General features: G+C 40.1%; 1 protein-coding gene across 1 annotated transcript in view; it reads right to left on the bottom strand.

Annotated features, from left to right (window-relative positions):
- Positions 1 to 21800, bottom strand: part of MYOM1 (myomesin 1) — a 166946-nt gene that overhangs the window by 48553 nt on the left and 96593 nt on the right. Inside the window, exons 18-20 of the mRNA XM_049770911.1 lie at positions 20089 to 20285; positions 16030 to 16156; positions 13279 to 13463 (exon numbers count right to left, since the gene is read on the bottom strand). Of these exons, the coding sequence (XP_049626868.1) occupies positions 13279 to 13463; positions 16030 to 16156; positions 20089 to 20285 (509 nt within the window). The remainder of the gene's footprint in view (positions 1 to 13278; positions 13464 to 16029; positions 16157 to 20088; positions 20286 to 21800) is intronic.

Here is a 21800-nt window from a genome sequence, read left to right on the forward strand (position 1 = left end):
TATATTTAATTGATGTATTCAATTAAGTGAATACTTATGACCAGGTATTTAGGTGAGCTATGAATTGACTGCTTTGAGTCTATTTTGTGCTATGACAACAGAACATCCTTTTTTTTTTTTTTTTTTTTTTTTTGGGTTTTTTTTTTTTGGGCCACACCCGGTAACGCTCAGGGGTTACTCCTGGCTATGCGCTCAGAAGTTGCTCCTGGCTTGGGGGACCATATGGGACGCCGGGGGATCGAACCGCGGTCCGTCCGAGGCTAGCGCTGGCAAGGCAGGCACCTTACCTTCAGCGCCACCGCCCGGCCCCAGAACATCCTTCTATATATAGTGATAGTTTTCATTAATGCTAATGGTTTTTAATCCATAAAAACAAATTTAGACATCAGTTAAAAGCATAGTGTTTGGTGTATTTACATTATCAATTATAAACAATGCTGGTAAACAATGGATTTACATAGAGGAATGAAAACATTCCTGGTCATGATAAAAATAGACCAGTTGCCAGGTGCCTGTTCCATCTTCACCTGCCACTTGAATAATAAGAGTTTGGAGTCTGATTGCTGCAACACAGAGCAGGAAATGACTCCACATTTCAGTATTGAGTTGCTTGGTGACAGGGACACTTCTCTCTTCTATTGTCTCAGGGGCAATGTCACTAGCCTCCAGCATCGAAGAGGCATAATCTATGCACATCTCTTTTCTTTTCTAAAATGCACACACACACACACACACATGGTCTTGTGTAATTTCTGAAGGAACTGCTTTCCCTTGACTTTTCCATCTTTGTCCCCCATCCCTTACTCTCTTCTCACTAGGCTGTAATGAACATTGTCTCACTAGGCTGTAATGAACAATAGCACAGTAAGAATGTGAGAAAGTGTGAGTTGTCTAGTTAGCCATTGCAAAGAATTCCAAGACATTAAGTCTAGAAACAATTATGGGTACTTCCAGTAGAAACCAATGAACCAATATCAATATGTTCTGACAGTAAGGATGTTAAATACTCTGTTCATGTCCTGCTCTTACTTAGTATTACTAAGTATTATTACTAGTATTATTAATTACTAAGTATTAATTATGAATTATATATCATTATTAATTATACCAACATAATTACTAATTATATCATAATTATTTATTAATTACTAAGTATTATGTAAATGTTTTCCTAGCATTTTAAGTTTTTTGGCTTCATCTTGGAGTTGAAAATTTTCTAAGTGTAAAGCATCTAAAATAGTGAGTCCCCATTAGGATGATCATCAGAATTATAGAACATCTTTGCTTTTTTACCTGAATTTCTCATCATAAATGTATGTTAATTTTATAATCAGAAAATAATTCTATTTCATTTCAAAAACTGTTGAAGGCACAGCACTTTCTGGAGTTATCCCAGATCTCAACTCAGGATGCATGATCTGTCTTTGCTTAATAGATTCTCTCTCATATTTCCTAAACAAAACTATTTACTTAAAAAATAGCCCATAGACTGCAGAGGCCAGCCGCGCCAACGGGGAGTAGGGACCCCCGGCGTCCATGGTGAGTGCACTCTTTTAGGGCGCTCACACGTGGACGACCCGCAGCCACCAGCCACCCTGCGCGCGACCCCCCCCCATAGACTGCAGAGGCCAGCCGTGCCAACAGGGAGTAGGGACCCCCGGCGTCCATGGTGAGTGCACTCTTTTAGGGCGCTCACACGTGGACGACCCGCAGCCGCCAGCCACCCTGCGCGCGACCCCCCCCATAGACTGCAGAGGCCAGCCGCGCCAACGGGGAGTAGGGACCCCCGGCGTCCATGGTGAGTGCACTCTTTTAGGGCACTCACACGTGGACGACCCGCAGCCGCCAGCCACCCTGCGCGCGACCCCCCCCCATAGACTGCAGAGGCCAGCCGCGCCAACGGGGAGTAGGGACCCCCGGCGTCCATGGTGAGTGCACTCTTTTAGGGCGCTCACACGTGGACGACCCGCAGCCGCCAGCCACCCTGCGCGCGACCCCCCCCCATAGACTGCAGAGGCCAGCCGTGCCAACGGGGAGTAGGGACCCCCGGCGTCCATGGTGAGTGCACTCTTTTAGGGCGCTCACACGTGGACGACCCGCAGCCGCCAGCCACCCTGCGCGCGACCCCCCCCCCATAGACTGCAGAGGCCAGCCGCGCCAACGGGGAGTAGGGACCCCCGGCGTCCATGGTGAGTGCACTCTTTTAGGGCGCTCACACGTGGACGACCCGCAGCCGCCAGCCACCCTGCGCGCGACCCCCCCCCATAGACTGCAGAGGCCAGCCGCGCCAACGGGGAGTAGGGACCCCCGGCGTCCATGGTGAGTGCACTCTTTTAGGGCGCTCACACGTGGACGACCCGCAGCCGCCAGCCACCCTGCGCGCGACCCCCCCCCATAGACTGCAGAGGCCAGCCGCGCCAACGTGGGAGTAGGGACCACCCGGCGTCCATGGTGAGTGCAACTCTTCTTAGGGCGCTCACACGTGGATGACCCGCAGATCCGCCAGCCACCCTGCGGCGCGACCCCCCCCCATAGGACTGCAGAGGCCAGCCGTGCCAACGGGGAGTAGGGGACCCCCGGGCGTCCCATGGTGATGTGCACTCTTTTAAGGGCGCTCACAACGTGGACGACCCGTCAGCCGCCAGCACAGCCAGCCGACGGGGGGGGGGCGCGGGACCCCCCCCCCCCCCCCATAGACTAGCAGAGGCCAGCCCGCGCCAAACGGGAGGGAGTAGGGACCCCCGGGCGTCCATGGTGAGTGCACACTTTTAGGGCGCTCACACGTGGACGACCCACAGCCGCCAGCCACCCTGCGCGCGGCCCCCCCCCCCCATAGACTGCAGAGGCCAGCTGGTTGGCACAGAGACCACACCACCCGTTGCCTCAACTTCCAGGCCCCAGAGTTCATCCCACCTGACCCGAGCGTAGACTGGGGAGGACATTCCCTAGTACCTAGTGGGCCGGAGTCACCTGCCCAGCTGGGACAGGTGGGACGAATAGACTAGGTGAGCTTGGGCCTGCCCCCTGGACCTTTAGGTAACCTAGAGCAACCTAGCCCCGAGCCCCAGAGTGGACCGGAGACCCCCCCTAGGGCTGAGAGCAGCTACCGGGAGGGCTTGACTGGGGGAATTTCTTCCGCGGTAACTCGGAGGAGCAGAGCTTCATTGACCCCCAGATAAGGGAGGGAACAGAGAGTCAGGCTCAACAGCGCCCGCAACCAGTGTGGCCAGAAGCGGAACTACACCTGCTGACAGAAATTAAGAGGAAGACTGACTTCCAAGTAGTAGAGGAGAGGAGAAAAAAGGAGAGGAGAAACAGTGCCCCCCCACCACTGTGGTCAGGAAAGGGGCCAGTACTAGCTGCCAACAAAAGGGGAGAAACAACTAACCAGGCCACATAAAGAGTACAGGAGGATCAAAACCTCAGCGAGTTCACCCAAAAGTCCCTCTAGAACCACCCTCAGGGAGGGAACCAACTCCCACACCACAGGGGATCAAAACAGGTGAAAATTAGAAGCACAGCACTCTAAAACACACCATTAAATACAAAGAAGTATGCGTAAATCAAGGAGATCACTAATATCTGGAGATATGGTGACAAACTCTTGCAAGCTTCCAAGTCCACCAAAACGCACAGATACACGCGATGAAGACCTAAAAGCAGCCATGAGGAAGGAAATGCAAGAATTAATAAAAGGAATGAGAGAAACCCTAGCTATCGAGTATAAGAAATCTATGGATGAACAAATCAGCCAAATTAAAGAAGAAATGTTAAAGAACATGAGAGATTCCATACAAAAAGAAGTGAAGGAATTAACAGACAAGTAACAAGCCTTACAAGCAGAAACACAGAATTGGAGAAACACATTGAAGAACTCGAAGGAAAACTGCAAACAAAAAATGATCAAGAAACCAACAAAGAAATAAAAGGCAAAGCACTGGAAGGAAAGGTCCAGTATCTAATGAACAAGGACAAAAGAAACAACCTAAGAATTGTGGGTATACCAGAAGGGGAGGAAGTAGGGAAAGGGGAAGAACAAGTAGTCAGAGAGATAATAGCGGAGAACTTCCCCACCCTCTGGAAGGATACTGCAATGCCAATACAGGAAATAAAAAGAGTTCCCAATAAGATAGACCCCAATAAACAAACACCAAGACACATGGTAATCCAATTGGCAAAAAACAAAGAGAAAGAAGAACTCCTTAAAGCAATAAGGAAGAAAAGAAACCTCAAGTACCAAGGTAGGGACATAAGAATCAAACCAGATCTCCCATTTGAAATAATTCAAGCAAGAAGACAATGGAATGACATATTTAAACGACTGAATGAAAGAAATTTCCAACCTAGGGTCCAATACCCAGCAAAACTTACATTCATATGGGAGGATAGACTAAAAACATTCTCAAACAAGAACGAATTTGAACTATTTGTGCAAACAAAACCGATCCTAAACGACTTACTCAAAGACGAATTACACAATCCAAACCCCCGATTGTAACAAAAACCACCCTACACAACACAACTACACAACAATCCTCTCTCTCAATAATCTCCCTAAATGTTAACGGACTAAACTCTCCAATTAAAAGACACATAGTAGAGAACTGGATTAGGAAAAATAAACCGGACTTCTGCTGTCTGCAAGAAACACACCTACAGATGCAGGATAAGCACAGGCTTAGAATAAAAGGATGGAAAGTAATTATTCAGGCCAATGGAAAACAAAAAAGAGCAGGGACAGCAATTCTTATATCAGACCAAATTGCATTCAACCTCAAGAAAGTGATCAGAGACAAAGAGGGTCACTACTTACTGATCAGGGGAACATTAGATCAAGAAACACTAACCCTGGTCAATATCTATGCACCTAATGTAGAGCCAGCAAAATATGTGAGGCAACTACTGGCAAACCTGGAAAAACACATGAAGGGAAATGTGATAATAGCAGGGGACCTCAATACTCCACTATCACCACTGGACAGATCCACCAAACAGAAAAATAGCAAAGAAATAAGAGCTCTGAATGAAAAATTAGAAGATTTAGGGCTAATAGACTTATATAGAGCCCTCCACCCCCAGAAAGCAGAATACACATTCTTCTCAAGCCCACATGGAACCTTCTCCAGAATAGACCATATATTAGGATACAAAGCCAACCTATATAAAACCACAAAGGTAAGGATCATTAGAAGTACCCTCTCAGATCACTATGCCACAGAGCTCAAAATTGAGGTCAAGAAGAAGCAATGGAGAAAAACTAATACCTGGAGATTAAACAACATGCTGCTCAACAACAGCTGGATCAAAGAACAACTCAAGGAAGAAATAAAAAGATTCCTTGAGACAAATGACAATGAAGAGACAACATGTCAAAATTTATGGGACACAGCAAAAGCAGTAATTAGGGGGGAAACTCATAGCAATACAGGCCTATGTCAAGAATCAGGAAAATAACAAAACCAACAGTTTAAAAGATCACCTCAAAGAATTGGAACATCAGCAACAGAGAAGTCCAACCACATCCAGAAGGCAAGAAATAATAAAAACCAGAGCAGAAATAAACAACATAGAAACCAAGAAAACAATACAAAAAATCAATGAGACCAGGAGTTGGTTTTTCGAAAAAATAAACAAGATAGACAAACCACTGGCAAAACTCACCAAAAAAAAGAGAGAAAACACCCAAATCAGTAGGATCACAAATGAAAGGGGAGAGATTACAACAGAACCCCAAGAAATACAACATATCATGAGATCATATTATGAACAACTATACTCAACTAGGCTAGAGAACCCAGTAGAAATCAATAGATTCTTGGAAAAACACCCTCTTCCAAGACTGGAAAAGGAAGATCTAGAAATCCTAAACAGACCAATCACCTCAGAGGAAATTGAAGATGTAATTAAAAAACTCCCTAAGAACAAAAGCCCAGGCCCAGATGGATTTACAGGTGAATTCTATCAAACATTTCAAGAAGACTTACTACCACTTTTCCATAGGCTCTTCCAAACCATAGGAAAAACAGGAATCCTCCCCAACTCCTTTTATGAGGCTAATATCACACTCATTCCCAAAGAAGGCAAAGACACTACCAAAAAAGAAAACTACAGACCAATCTCACTAATGAACATAGATGCAAAGATACTCAATAAAATATTAGCAAACCGAATCCAGCACTTCATCAAAAAGATCATACATCACGATCAAGTGGGATTCATCCCAGGAATGCAAGGTTGGTTCAACATACGCAAATCAATCAACATTATACACCACATCAACAACATGAAAGACAAAAAACCACATGATCATATCAATTGATGCAGAGAAGGCATTTGACAAAATCCAACATCCTTTCATGTTAAAGACACTCAGCAAAATAGGGTTAGAAGGAACCTTCCTCAAGATAGTTACAGCTATCTATGAAAAGCCTACAGCCAACATTATACTCAATGGTGAGAAACTAGAAGCATTCCCACTAAGATCAGGAACTAGGCAAGGCTGTCCACTCTCTCCACTCTTATTCAATATAACCTTAGAAGTCCTAGCAATAGCAATCCGACAAGAGAAGGAAATCAAAGGAATTCAAATTGGGAAAGAGGAACACAAGCTATCTCTCTTTGCCGACGATATGATGATATACATCGAAAACCCTAAAGAGTCCACAGTAAAACTCCTAGAAACAATTAACCAATACAGCAAAGTGGCTGGTTACAAAGTCAATACACAAAAGACAGTAGCGTTTCTATATACAAACAATGAAGTTGAGGAGAGAGAGATTAAAAATACAATTCCATTTAAGATAGTATCAAAAAATATCAAGTATCTAGGAATCAACCTTACAAGAGAAGTGAAAGACCTATACCAGGGAAACTTCAAAACACTCCAGAAAGAAATTGAAGATGATCTAAAGAAATGGAAGAACATCCCATGCTCATGGATAGGTAGAATTAACATAATCAAAATGACTATCCTACCCAAACTCCTATATAGATTTAATGCAATCCCTATCCAAATCCAGACACAATTCTTTAAAGAATTAGAACAAGCATTCACAAAATTCATCTGGAACCACAAAAGACCCAGGATAGCCAAACAAATACTGAAAAACAAGAAGCTGGGAGGCATCTCCTTACCTAACTTGAAACTATACTATAAAGCCATAGTAATCAAAACAGCATGGTACTGGAACAGAGACAGGACATCAGACCAGTGGGTCAGAACAGAATTCCCAGACATAAACCCCCAGGTATATAGCCAACTAATATTTGATAAAAGAGGCAAGAATCTGAAATGGAACAAAGAAAGCCTATTCAACAAATGGTGTTGGTACAACTGGAAAACCACATGTACGAAAGTGAAAATCAACCCATACCTTACTCCTTATACAAAAATCAACTCAAAGTGGATCAAAGACCTTGAAATCAGACCCGAATCCATAAAGTTTATTGAGAATAAAATAGGCAGAACACTCAAAGACCTATATATCAAAAAGGTCTTTGAGAACGGAGCACCAATGGCAAGAACGTTAGCATCAAATATAAACAAATGGGACTACATCAAACTAAAAAGCTTCTGCATGGCAAAAGAAACCCTGCTTAACGCAAGAAGACAGCTAACAGAATGGGAAAAAATCTTTTCACTCGACATATCAGATAAAGGGCTGATATCTAGAACATACAAAGCACTCAGAAAGCTGAGCCCCCCAAAACCAAACAAAGCTATAAAAAAATGGGGAGACGAAATGAATAGACACTTCTCTGAGGAAGACAGAAGGATGGCCAACAAACATATGAAAACATGCTCACCTTCACTCATCATCAGGGAGATCCAAATCAAGACAACAATGAGATACCACCTTACACCAGTGAGGATGGCCCACATCAAAAATAATGGAAACAACCTTTGTTGGCGGGGATGCGGTATGAAAGGAACTCTCATCCACTGCTGGTGGGAATGTCCCCTAGTCCAACACCTATGGAGGAAAGTCTGGAGAGTGCTCAAAGAACTCAGAATTGAGCTGCCATTTGACCCAGCAATTGCCCTCCTAGGCATATACCCACAAGATGGAAGGACATTCATTCCAAAATACGTATGCACCCCACTATTTATCGCAGCACTCAGTATAATAGCCAAATCTTGGAACCAACCTAGGTGTCCAACAACGGATGAATGGATCATTAAGATGTGGTACATATACACAATGGAATATTACATGGCAGTTAGAAATGATACAATCACAGACTTTGCAGCAACGTGGATGGACCTAGATCATGTTATGTTAAACGAAGTAAGCCAGAAGACAAAAGATAAACACAGAATGGTAGCACTATTCTGAAACACCTAGAACATATATTTTATACACAACTAATACCTAACAATCATATAACAGGGTTTAACAGGGTAGAAACTCCGATCACTGTAATAGTCAACATATACGTGGGAGCAGTGTCCAAAATACATGAAAAAGGAACAATGCAAACTCTTGACTGCACATTATACCACAAGGAAAACAGCAACAACAGAAACAGCAACATGGAGAGAACAGGTATGTAACCAGACTCCTACAACAAAGGCCCACAATAATCCCTTAGAGATCGTAAACAGGAACACAAGTATAGAACACCGCGGGAAATCACGTAATGCAATGGCAACATACCATAACACTACGTTTTAATCCCTTTACCTTACTATATCTTAAAAATAACCTCTCAGCTTTTCTTTCCACAGGCGCCCTTAGATACAAAGGGCGGACAAACTAAGATGGCAATTCGGGATACCACACGAGATACCATACCTTGCTTGCACTATGAGACGGCCACGAGAAAACTCTTTAACATACACTTTATCTCTAGGTTAAACCTTCTTTTAGGAATCGAAGCACGTGACCAGTCAGACCACCAAAGCAGTACCTGCGATGTACAGACCTAAACTACAGGCTCTAGTCATCGAACACATTCAACCAAACCAGCATTCCCTTGCTATTCTCTCCTTTCTTCTCTCTATTTTTTTTCTCTTCTCTTTTCTTTTTCTCTTCTACTCTTCTCTTTACTTTTTTCCCTTTCTCTTCTCCCTTTCTACGGTATTTTCTCTTTTCTCTTCCTTCATACCCCTCCCATATACCTTCCCCTTTCTCCCCCCGGAAATCCAACTATCCCTTCACCCCTCAATCCCATCCAGATCTCCCACCATATTAAAACTCTCCACCCTCAGTCCTTAATCTTTTAGGCATCAAGATCGACCTCCTACCCAATGAACCAGTACCCAGCACCCAGGCGAGGGGACACCCAACCGAACCCACACATCGTCTCCTGCAAGAAAAGACAGCCAACTCCCCTGTGGACACATGCTGCGAGACCCTCCCTACCAACTCCCCCTAACATGGACTGTTTCTTGAAACCGGACTTAGGTCCAATAGTATCCCCAATGCAAGAACTCTTCCAAGACCTCCCAGCTGCAAATTTTTACCAATCTGAAGGGGGGCAGGGTGTGTGATTGGAAGATGCCTGGGAACCCACACACCACAAGAAAAATCCAAAAGACAATGGGAAAACTGTACTTCCAACATAGGCATAAGACCTGTAATACACCAACTCTTTACCTGTTCTCTCCCAAATGCAAAGTAGTCTTTTGCACCACGTTGGTCCTTTAAAAACTTCGCTAACTCATTTTATTTTTTTTATTTTTTTTAATTAACTTATTTATTTAAATGTTTGCCTTACATATACATTTGTGGGCACATACACTTTTATTTCCTTTTTTTTTTTTTTTTTAATCGTCTTTGGGTATGTGACCTATCTCTGTTACCCACTCTGTCCACCCCAAATACTCCGACATATAATGGAGCACCACTTCCCCCTGCAAAGGCACACTAAATAAAGGGGAAATCTTACATATTTAAAAAAAAAAGAGCTCTTATCTACTAGAGATGGGAACTCATAGTTGTTTACAATACAGGGTTATCTCCTACCTTGAAAATATGTCAAGTGGAATCAACTTAGACCTCAGGTGATTAGATACCATTCAACCAGCCTTGAACCCTGGATCCCAGACATAGAAACGGCACAGCTCCTCACAACAGCTGTAAGAAACAATCTCCATCTGGGACAGCCTTATTACTGCAGGGTCAACAACAAGGGCCAGCTCTAACATGATATCTCGACAATGAGGAAAATGTGAACAACTTGACCTTAGAGCAGTTTAGCCTACCTCACCAGCTAACGACAAGACAAAACCAGAAGACGCGGCACCCTTTGGTAGGTCCAAAAGCCAAGATCGTGATTTACAGATGACTGGATACTAGAACCACGACCAGACTGTATACATCTTGGGACCAATAAAAAAGCCCTAGTCTAGGGTTTGAACTAAGACCTGCACAATAAGCATGATCCCCAGTCCCAAAGGTCCGGCAGAGACAATTGTAACGGAAAGGGGCTTCTGGAAGAACAAAGAAAGACGCTATCCTAGATGCCTTCCTAGGTTCAGCGCAAAGACCAAGATCACCAACCACAGAAGGTGGATTAAAATGGCACTGAGGTAACAGAACCTCTAGATTCACAAAGACTGACTTCACCATAAGTCCCACCTCAGGATATGTACAGATACTGGGACTGCTAAACACAGAGCTCTGACGGTATCACACTGGACAGAGCAGAAGCCTTCCACACACCAAAAAAAAAAAAAAAAACCCACAACCTGGAGAGTAATGATCCTGAGCAAAGACTAGAGCTGATTCCATGACAGTATACTCCAAGGACGGAGAAACCCCATATCTTATAGGGCAAGTGAATTCCTTTTCGAATGACCCCAATATTTACTGTGCCAGGGCAGGAGGGGAAAAAAAATACAAAAAACACAAAACCTTGGTTATGTATATATATATATATATATATATCTTACCTTCATTTATTATTGTTATTATTATTTTTATTTACCTAGCTATTTTGGTCGATTCCTCAGTTTGGATGTGATTATTGAAATTGTTGGCCCCAATTATTCTTTTTTTTTTTTTTTTTTTCTTTTCTTTCTCTTCCTTTCTTTTCTTTCGTTATGTGCTACGCCATGTTTCTTATTTCAAGACCACGGCGTGTTTTTTGTTTGTTTGTGTTTGTTTTTAGTTTGTTTTGGTTTGTTTTTTATCTGTTTTTTTGTGGTGCTTATCGTTATAGCTGGAGTCCTCACTGGATATTTGACACTTCTTTTGGTACTGGTGGAGTGTTTCAACTTCTTTTTCTCCTTCATTTCCCAAATCGATGATGAGAACCTCTAGAAGGATTCTGCCCATTTTCGGGGTATTAAACTCTTACCCCGGTTTATTTATTTTCTCTTTTTCAGGCAAAACCACGCAACTTGAACTAGCTACCCCTGCCCCTACTTAGAGGGGGAAATAAGGGAGGCATCAAGACCAAACTGATGCAAGACTACTAAGTAGTTGGTTAGAGACAGAGGGGACCACATATTCTAGCCGCCCTGGGGGTGAGGGAAGAGGAAATGGGAGGTAAGACAGAAACGGGGGTGTAGGGAGGACAATTTGGGGATGGGAATCCCCCCTGATTTTATGTAAATATGTACCTAAAATATTATTGTCAACAATATGTAAGCCACTATGATCAAAATAAAAATTATATTAAAAAAAAATATTGACCCAGGTCAATCATTTCAGCACCAGGTCAAACCAGGTCAGCACCTTATAAGTTTCCCTGAGTCTTACCAGCAGTGAACTCTGAGCACCATTAGGTATACTTTGAATATCAAATAAGGCCTACCTCCTGGCAGGGGCCTACTCTGCCATAAGAGAGGCCAATGCACTGAATTCAGTTTACACTTGACTGTAATGACTTAATTCTAAATCAGCTGTTTTCAAATTTTTGTCATCTATGTATTAGTAAAAGCAGGAGGAATATTCATGGACTGCTAAGGAAAAAAAAATAAAACATTAGTAACAATAGACCTTTGTGTATTTCTTTTAAAATCTAATGATATTAAAAGAAAAATTTATCATGAAACAGCATGTGTTAAGTAGCAATATTTTTTCAGGGATTGATAGGTTTTTCTGTGAACCAATATCAGTGTATTGTGGTTGAAACCACTTATCCAAGTAATAACAAAAATTTCCACAGTATGTTCTGGGTATCCAGGTACCACTACTGACAACAGGGGAGAATATTCTTTGAGAACTCCATTTTGTGCTTGTGAGAGATTCAATGTCTTGTGCTGAGCAGTATTCTAGAGAGCAAATGGAACAGTCTAGAGGAATCTTGATGAATAAAAGTGAGCAGGAAGGCAAATATTAAGTTAACCTATTCCACTAACTGCTAAGAGTTCATGTGAATACAAATACAGGCAAGCAGGTGAAGATACGTCTCAGAATATTTAACAGTTAGACTTACTGATGATGTAAACTATACAAATAACTCCCTTAAAATAATAGAGGAAGGACTATAAAAGTCATCTTTTGGAAATGGTTATCAGTCACATTTTTGTTTTGTTTTGCTTTGGGGCCACATCTGGCAATGCTCAGGGTTTATACCTGGCTCTGTATTCAGGAATTACTCCTGGAAATGCTCAGGGAACTCTATGGGATGCTAAGGATTAAACCTGAATTAGTCACATGCAAAGAAAGAACTCTACCAACATAGCATCTCTCGAGTCCCTAGCCACATCTTAAGACAGGCCCCTTCAAACTTTCCACTGTGACACAATTTCTCTCAAGAAACTTTTACTTGACTCCAGTTATATAGGCACATAAATATATGCAAAATAAAAACGTACTGGTAATAAATAATAAATAAATGTATTTTGAAGTTTTAAAAATTAATAAAAATGCAAGGTGGGCAAGAAAAGGCAAAGAGGGAGAGAAGAATAAAGAGGGAACTAGTGGGTATTTTTTTAAAGGAAATCACGTAAAATATTACTTAATTGCTTTATATATTGCTTTATTTATTAGGACATAATGATTTACAAAGTTATGCCTCAAGTTGAGTTTTAGGCATACTATGTTCCAGCACCAGTCCTACCATCAGTGACTAAAATGTTTTAAATACCAGAAACTTTTCTCACATGCAGTCACTGGCAAATAGTCACTGGTAAATGGAATCTTACTAAGGGCCAATCTATACAGAGAGTAAAGCAGTGGTGTTCTGTTTTATCTTGTTAATCTAAAAGTTTCTATCAGTATATATAAAATTTATGTTATATAGAAAAATTGTTTCTTAGTAGATATAAATTTTATATCATACAGAAAAAAAATTTTAGAAATAAAATTGTTTTCAATCTCTTACCTTCAGGTACTTGTTTGTAAGGACTACCTCATTGAGTCCTCTCCATTGGTCATCTTTGGAACTGGCCTCTTTCATGTCCACAAAGTATCCAGTGACTGGAGTTCGCCCAGAGTATGTAGGAGTCTCCCACTGCAGAACCAGGGAGGTTTTCCTCACCTCACTATACCTGAGACTGTGTGGTGGTCCTGAGAGGAAAAGGGACGGTATCAATGAACAGAAATCATTGTGTGGATGAGAACTCAAATATGCAAGTCTATAACAATAAGGTCTTAAAGCTGAATCTGATGCTAATGTACTTTTGCTTGTTTTGTCTTTCAAAAAAATCACTATTTGCAAAGAAATAGATATTTTATGTAATTTCATTTGTCCCCTTGTGGACCAAGGCTAGTTGGAGGTACTTCACAGATGCTTGATGAAAACATGTTCTAAGGCTGTCTTCAGACATGTGTTCAGCACCTCTGATCAAAATAGTGTAGTTAAAATTAAGTTTATTTTTAAATTATAATCTAAACATTCCTCTAGTTTTAATTTAATATGAAACAGGCAACTCTTCAATGGTCTATGATAAAGACAGAAATTATTTATTTCAAAAAGTAAAGAAATATTTTACAAAATAACTCTCTCCTGAAGGAAAGTCTTCCCCAGAAAGTATATTTCCCATATGTGGCTAAAACCACAGATACAATCAATCCTTTGTGCCCTTGATACGTGCTAAACACTGCCAAGTACTTTACACTCTTTCATTTCACTCAACCTTAAGACAATTAACAGAATGTTCAGAGAAGTAAACTAACTTGATTTATCTCTAGGAAGAAAGACAATTGTTCTTTTTGTCTTTTATCTTTTATCTTTGCACTCTTGGGAGAGTTTAAACTGCTAAATAATTATATCTCTACATGAACACTAACTGGTTTGCAGGTGATTCAGCTATTTATTTTTCTTCCTTATTTTTTAAGTAACAACTGATTTCTAGCCAACCAATCAAAATGACCTGAACTGACTGGCTGTGGCCTAATAGCCAACTATAAGCACAGTATCTTTCATGCTATGCTTTGGTGTTTTGCAATTGATAGCTCACTATTTCTCTTGCCCTTTACCTTGACTGTTATGAAACTTTCTTGTCATCTGATAGTATCTGTGTGGAAATAATGTATATAATAGCACTAATATTTATACTATGTGGAATGTTCAATTTGAAATGGTCTTTGATGACCATTTTCTAGTGTTTAGAACCCAGTGAATTTCAAAACAGTTGGCAACACCCCTGAAGTACAGAGCAAGAACTCTCTCCTACTACTTGCTACTGTCATTCAACTCGAAGTGATCCTAATTTGCACTTGCTACTGGAGGGACCTTTCAGATATAATTTCATTTGAGTCTCGGTTCCTTAAAATTTTTTGGGAGAGGGGTTCACACCCAGAAGTACTCAGGGCTTACTCCTGGCTCTGTACTAAGGGATCAATTCTGGTAGTAGTCAGAAGACCATTTGTAGTATTAGGGATTGGTAACATGCAGAATAAGTACTTTAACATAGTACTATGTCTCTGGCCTTTGAGATGATAATCAATTAAAAATCTTTTTTAGTTAAGTTATGTGAAGTTTCAGACAATATTTTATTGCATAGCTAATGGACTATAGCAATGATTTTCATTTGTTTCCACCTATGCACATGTCCGTAGAGAGATAAAACACCACTGAATTCTAGCATACAAATATCTTTTGTTTGATCTGGGAACTCAATTTATGTGCCTTGATCTGAAGTGGAACCCCAAATAGTCCTAAGAAGTGTTTGTTATGCAAAATTAGGAGACAGAGGATAAGATACAATAGGGAAGAAAATCCACTGTGGAGGGGTTTGAAGAGAAATTTGGAAGAACTGATAAAGCTTCTACTTCAGAGCAGTGGAGAACCTGAGAACAATGGAGGACAGAAAACCATTATTGTTTTTGGATCACACCTGGTGGCGCTCAGAGGTTACTCCTGGCTCAGCACTCAGAAATTGCTCTTGGCAGGCTTGGGGAACCATATTGGATTCTCCCAGTCAGCCACATTCAAGGCAAGCACCCTACCCACTGTGCTATCACTCAGGCCTCCAGGAAAACATTTTTGATAAATTTGATAAGTTTTGTAATAGTATATGAGTTAGATGCCCTTTACAAAATAAAAGCAAAAAATTAAAATCCCTTTTCATTTAAGAAGGACCACACATGTTTGGCACCAGAAACTGAACTCTTTCACATGCAAAGCATGTGCTCTACCACTGAGTTGTATTTCTATTCCCTGGAATTATTTTAAAATGATCATGTGGTGGGGCCAGTGGAATAGCACAGTGGGTAGGGCATTTGTTCAATTCCCAGCATCTCATATAGTCCCAGCATGTCTGGAGTAATTTCTGAGTGCAGAGCCAGGAGTAGCCCTGAATGCCTTCAGGTGTGACCCAAAAACTAAAAAAAAATTATATGGCAATTATATGGCATATGTATTATATGGCATTGAAGTGCTTCTGTCAACCTCAAACCATGGACAAGCAGAATTATGGGGCTTCTAGGATTCACTTAGAATGCAAGTATACGTTGTTTAAACTTTGTTATTTGGTATCTATTGTTTAATAGTATTATAAAATATTTTATATATACATTTAAAGAAAATCTTTAAAAGATGTCTATGTAGAGCTTAAATTTTTTTCCAAGTTGTAGGCTAGCTAGAAGAAACTCAGTTTCTCAATGCATTGACATAGTTTGAACAGTTTACCTGGAACAGCAATTGTCCACTCTTCACATTTGAAGCATTTGCTTACTTCAGAGGGTTGTCCTACCCCAGCCATGTTCATAGCTGACACTTGGAACTGATACACCATGTTCTCCTTCAGGCTACTAATCTGTAACAGGACAGCACATCATAGATAATAAATGCTTCAGGTTTGTTTGTTTGTTTTTTTTTCGGGTTATTTAGCTTTCATTGATTCACTTTCTGTGTCAGGCATGTATGTTGATTCAGCCACCCTTTTATATAACCTTAACCCTCTTGGGTGGGGAGGAACGTGTGACCTCCTTCTGTCCAACAGTTTTGTAATTGTTATAGACAGAGGAGGACCAGCAAGCTGGAACAAAAGGTAAGTACCCAACTTGGGTCCCTGGCAAGACATGGTCCCCTGAACATGGTGTAGCCATAGAAGACGCTGAGCAGCTCTGAAGTGGCCCAGGTACCTCAGAATCCAAGCACAATTTATCTTCAGCCCCCAATACTCAAACCAGCAGCCTGATTGACTGAGTATCACTGGGACTATTCCTTTAGTTTCTAAGCACTGCTTGGAAAGGTGTTTGGCCTTCCTTTACCTACAACAGCAACAAATGTGGCAAAAGAGAAAGGATAGCTCTGATGAACCAAGTCATAATAAGATGACTTTGAGTTACTTGTCAGTGGCTTCATGTTTCTGTGATTACAGTAAGAAATATATATATTTAGATTTCCTGACACAGAGCTCCTAAAACACTGGAATTTCTTAAATGAAGAGAGCTATAAAATGTCTTTTCTAATGCCACTAAAGCAAAACTGGGGGAGATCCTAAGTAATTTAAGATTGTAGAATGGTTGCCAAGGAAACTGCCCTGTGATTAGATAATTGGTGCAATTGTTTTACTTTTATTTGGGCGACATCTGGCAGTGATCTGGGGTTACTTCTGGTTCTGTACTCATGATTATTCTTGACAGTGCTCAGAACCTCCTATGGATGTAAGAAATTAAACCTGGGTTGGCCACATGCAAAAAGCTTCTAGAAACAATAAATTCTTATGGCAAAGTGGCAGGCTACAAAATTAATGCACAAAAATCAATGGCCTTCTTATATGAAAATAATGATAGAGAAGGAATAGATATAAAAACAATCCCATTCACAATATCACCATGGAAATTCAAATACTTTGGAATCAACTTTACTAAAAAAAGTGAAGGACCTATACAAACAAAACTATAAAACATTGCTTCAAGAAATAGAAGAGGACACAAGGAAATAGAAACATATACCCTTTTCATGGATTGGGAGGATTAACATAATTAAAATGACAATACTCCCAAAGCATTATACAGATTTAATGCGATTCTTCTAAGGATATCCATGACATTCTTGAAAGAAGTGGATCAAACACTCCTAAAATTCATTTGAAATAGTAAATACCCAAGAATAACTTAAGCAGGCTGGAGCAGTGGTACAGCAGTAAGGTGTTTGCCTTGCACGAGGCTGACCTAGGATGGATCACAGTTCGATCCCCCGGCATCCCACATGGTCCCCCGAACCAGGAGTGATTTCTGAGCTCATAGTCAGGAGTAACCCCTGAGCATTACCAGGTATGATCCAAAAACAAAAAAACAAAAACAAAAAAAAAAGAATAACTAAAGAAAAGCATCCCCGAGGAAAAAGAAGATGGGAGGCATCATTTTCCCCAATTTTAAATTGTAGTACAAAGCAATGGTCATTAAAATAGCATGATACTGGAATAAAGACAGACTCTCAGATCAATGAAATAGACTGATCAGAGACTGATTCAGAGACTGATCCCCAGGCATAAAGTCAATTAATCTTTGATAACTGGGTAAGAAATGCAAAATGGAGCAAGGAAAGCCACTTCAACAAATTTTGTTGGGACAACTGGTCTGCAACATGAAAAAAGTGAACTCAGAGCTCTATCTAACATCATACACTAAGGTCAAATACAAATGTTTTAAAGACCTTGATATAAGACCTGAAACTATAAGGTTATAGAAGTTCATGTAGGCAAGACACTCCATGACAATTAGACTAAAGGCATCTTCAAGGAGGAAACACCACTGTACAAACAATTGGAAGCAGAGATAAATGGGATTACAGCAAACTGAGAAGCTTCTGAACTGCAAAAGAAACAGTGAGTAGGGTAATAAGGTCACCTATGAAATGGAAGAAACTATTCATCCAATACCCACCAGATAAGGGAATAGTATCTAAGATATATAAGGTACTGACAGAACTCAACAAGAAAAAAAAATCATCTAACCTCATCAAAAAATGGGGAGAAGAAATGAACAAACATTTCCTCAAAGAAAAAATACAGATGGCCAAAAGGCACATGAAAAATGCCCCATGTCACTAATCATCAGGGATATGCAAATCAAAACAACAATGAGATATCATCTATGGCATGCTACAAAGAACAAGAACAACCACTGGTGTGGATGTGAGGAGAAAGGAACTATCATTTACTGTTGATGTGAGTGCAATCTAGTCTGCCTTTCTGGAAAATAATATGGAGATTCCTCAAAAAATTAGAAACTGAGCTCCTATATGATTCAGCAATACCACTCATAGGGATATACCTTAGAACCACAAAAACACAATACAAAAATGCCCTCTGCACGCCTATGTTCATTGCACCTCTATTTACAATTGCCAGAATCTGAAACCAATACAGATGCCCAACAACAGATGAGTGGCTAAAACACCTGTGGAACATGTACACAATGTAATTCTACACAGTTATCAGAAAAGATGAAACCACAAAAATCTGCCTATACATAGATAGATATGGAGACTATTATGCTGAGTAAAATACATCAGAGGGAGAGAGATAAACACAGAATAGTCTTACTCATCTGTGAGATTTAAGAAAAATAAAAATATAGTAATAATACCCAGAGACAATAGAGATGAGGGCTAGAAGTACCAGCCCATAATATGAAGCTTACCACAGAGTGGTAAGTGCTATTAGAGAAATATCTACATTTACAATTACCATGACAATGATAGAGAGAGAAAAATAGAATGCCTGTATCACAGGGTGTGCAGGAATAGGGAGACAGGGGACATAGGTGGCAGGAAAGTTGTACTGGTGAAGGAGGCTGTGCATTGATGGCTGAAACACAATTACAAACATGTTTGTAACCATGGTGCTTAAATAAATTATTATTTTAAAAAAGAAATGGGTACATCTACATAATGGAATACTGTGCATCTTAGTATTAGAAAAAATAAAAAATGAAATTTGCTTATATATGATGGGCATGGAGAGTATTATGCTGAGTGAAATGAGTCAGAGAGAGATAGACATAGAATAATCTCACTGATGTATGTAATACAGAATAAAAACATAGTATGCTAATAATATTCAGAGACAATAGAGACAAGGGCCAGGATCAGTTCATGGTAGGAAGCTTACAACAAATAGTAGGGGAGTGCTGTTAGGGTAAAGAACTCACCGCTATGGCAATGATAGTTGTAACTGATAACTCTGGACAATAACTGAGTGTTAAATGGAGGTAAGGTGATATGCATGGTACCCCTCCATTTATAACAGTACTAATAAGGTTACCTAAAAGGAAATAAAAACTGAAGAGAGAGAGAAAGAGCGGGGCCAGACAGTGAGGAGGATGGGAGGGAAACTGGGGACATTGGTGGTGGGAAATGTTCATGCATGAAGAAGGGTGGTATACATTGGAATGTTGGGAAGTCTAAAACTCAATCATTAACAACTTTGTAAATCTGGTATTTAAATAAAAGGAAAAAAGATATTAGCTTGTTTATAGCCACAAACTTGACAGTATATATACTAAGAAATTATTATGTCTATGTGTATAAACCAGAAAATTCATGTTCTAAATGGGCAACAAAACTTCATTTATCTTTATGTACTTTTCACAAAACAATCATTGCAAACAATTGTCACTGAAGAGATGACACAAATCATTACAGCATGTGGGGCATTTGGATGTCTGTGAATGATTGTATCTGTGAGCATGTCATCATGCATAGGACCCTCCACAGGACAGAAGATTGCACACTTACCTTATATGCTTCATCACTGACAGCTTTGATGTTGGCTTCTCTCCACATTCCAGCTACTCCATCAATTACCTCACGGTAGTTCACATAATAGCCAGTAATTTCAGCCCCTCCAGTCTTTTCTGGTTGCTTCCATCCAAGAACCATCGAGTCACGAAAACTTTCAAGACAAGTGATATCACAGGGTGGAGATGGTGCCGCTGTTGTAATATGAATAATTTGTGAGTAGACATAATGTACTTATGATTCTACTTATATTTCAAATAATTGTAATTTCTGAAAGTATGGGACATGAATAACCATACTTGAGGACATTAGGCTTTGCAGAGTGAAAATAAAACATGAGTTTGTTAATGAACTTTGGCATCTGACCTGGCATATGATTTTAAAAAAAGAAACTTAGTAGAAGGTTATAAAATAAAATAATAACTTGTTCCACACTTCCAAAAATGACAATTATTTGAAACACTAGCACCAAAATGGCACATTTTTCTGTTCTACATAAGAAGAGTACTTTCAGGGCCGGCGAGGTGGCACTAGAGGTAAGGTGTCTGCCTTGCAAGCACTAGCCAAGGAAGGACCGCAGTTCAATCCCCGGCGTCCCATATGGTCCCCCCAGGCCAGGGGCAATTTTTGAGCGCTTAGCCAGGAGTAATCCCTGAGCATCAAACGGCTGTAGCCTGAAAAACCAAAAAAAAAAAAAAAAAAAAAAAAAAAAAAAGAAGAGTACTTTCCTCAAGCTTTGTGTGTAAAGAAACACTTTTGCGTTTTGCGTCTTTATGTGTTTTTGTTTTTATGTTCTTTCCAAGAAACATGGAATATATATACATACCTATTAATTTTTGTTTCAATTTTCTTTTTAAGAAATGGTTATCATTTAACCATTGGCACATGTACCCTGTGAGACTTTATATACAAATTCTGTCTATACAAATAGGAAAACATTTTCTTACTGGAACTCAGCTAAATACCACCTTTGAAAAAATATAATTAAAAGCAAGCCTAATCATCCATAAGGTTTTCTTTCAAGCATATAGTAGGTTTTATCGCATTACTTTGAGCTAATATTAGGATATAATTGTATATGACAACACTATGTAGCTGTCATTGTCTTTAAGTCTAAACAGAAACATTTTCAGGGACATTTTACAAATCTTCTTTCACTTATGTGGCTTTGTCACCAACTACTGAAATTATGGTGTGTTTTTGTTATTGTTGTTGTTTTGTTTTGTTTTGGGGCCACACCGGTGACGCTCAGAAATCGCTCCTGGCTTGGGAGACCATATGGGACGCTGAGGGATCAAATCGCAGTCCGTTCTAAGTCAGCTCTATTGCTGCGCCACTACTCCAGTCCCTGAAATTATGGTTTTAACAAAGAAATAAAAGGAGGTTGGGAAGAAATCTATGTAGGTATAAAATAACATAAAATAATATTCTGAATATTTATGTGGATTATATAAGTTAAAGGAACTATCTTTTTCATATTAAGATTTTCAATACAATAGAAATTAAGATAAAATGTTTATCCCTGTCATCATCTTCATTCTCTACATTTAAATAGAAATGTTTTCACCCTTTGTCTGCTGCTCTTCCTTCTTCATTACAGATGTTGTTGAATATGAATTTCAAGTTTATATCTCATCTGATTTTAAGTTGAAGTGGAGAGAGAGAAATTGAAATATATATATATATATTTATATCTATACTAAATAAGA

This window comes from Suncus etruscus, chromosome 3, assembly GCF_024139225.1.
Source record: "Suncus etruscus isolate mSunEtr1 chromosome 3, mSunEtr1.pri.cur, whole genome shotgun sequence".
In the NCBI taxonomy this organism is placed as follows: Eukaryota; Metazoa; Chordata; class Mammalia; order Eulipotyphla; family Soricidae; genus Suncus; species Suncus etruscus.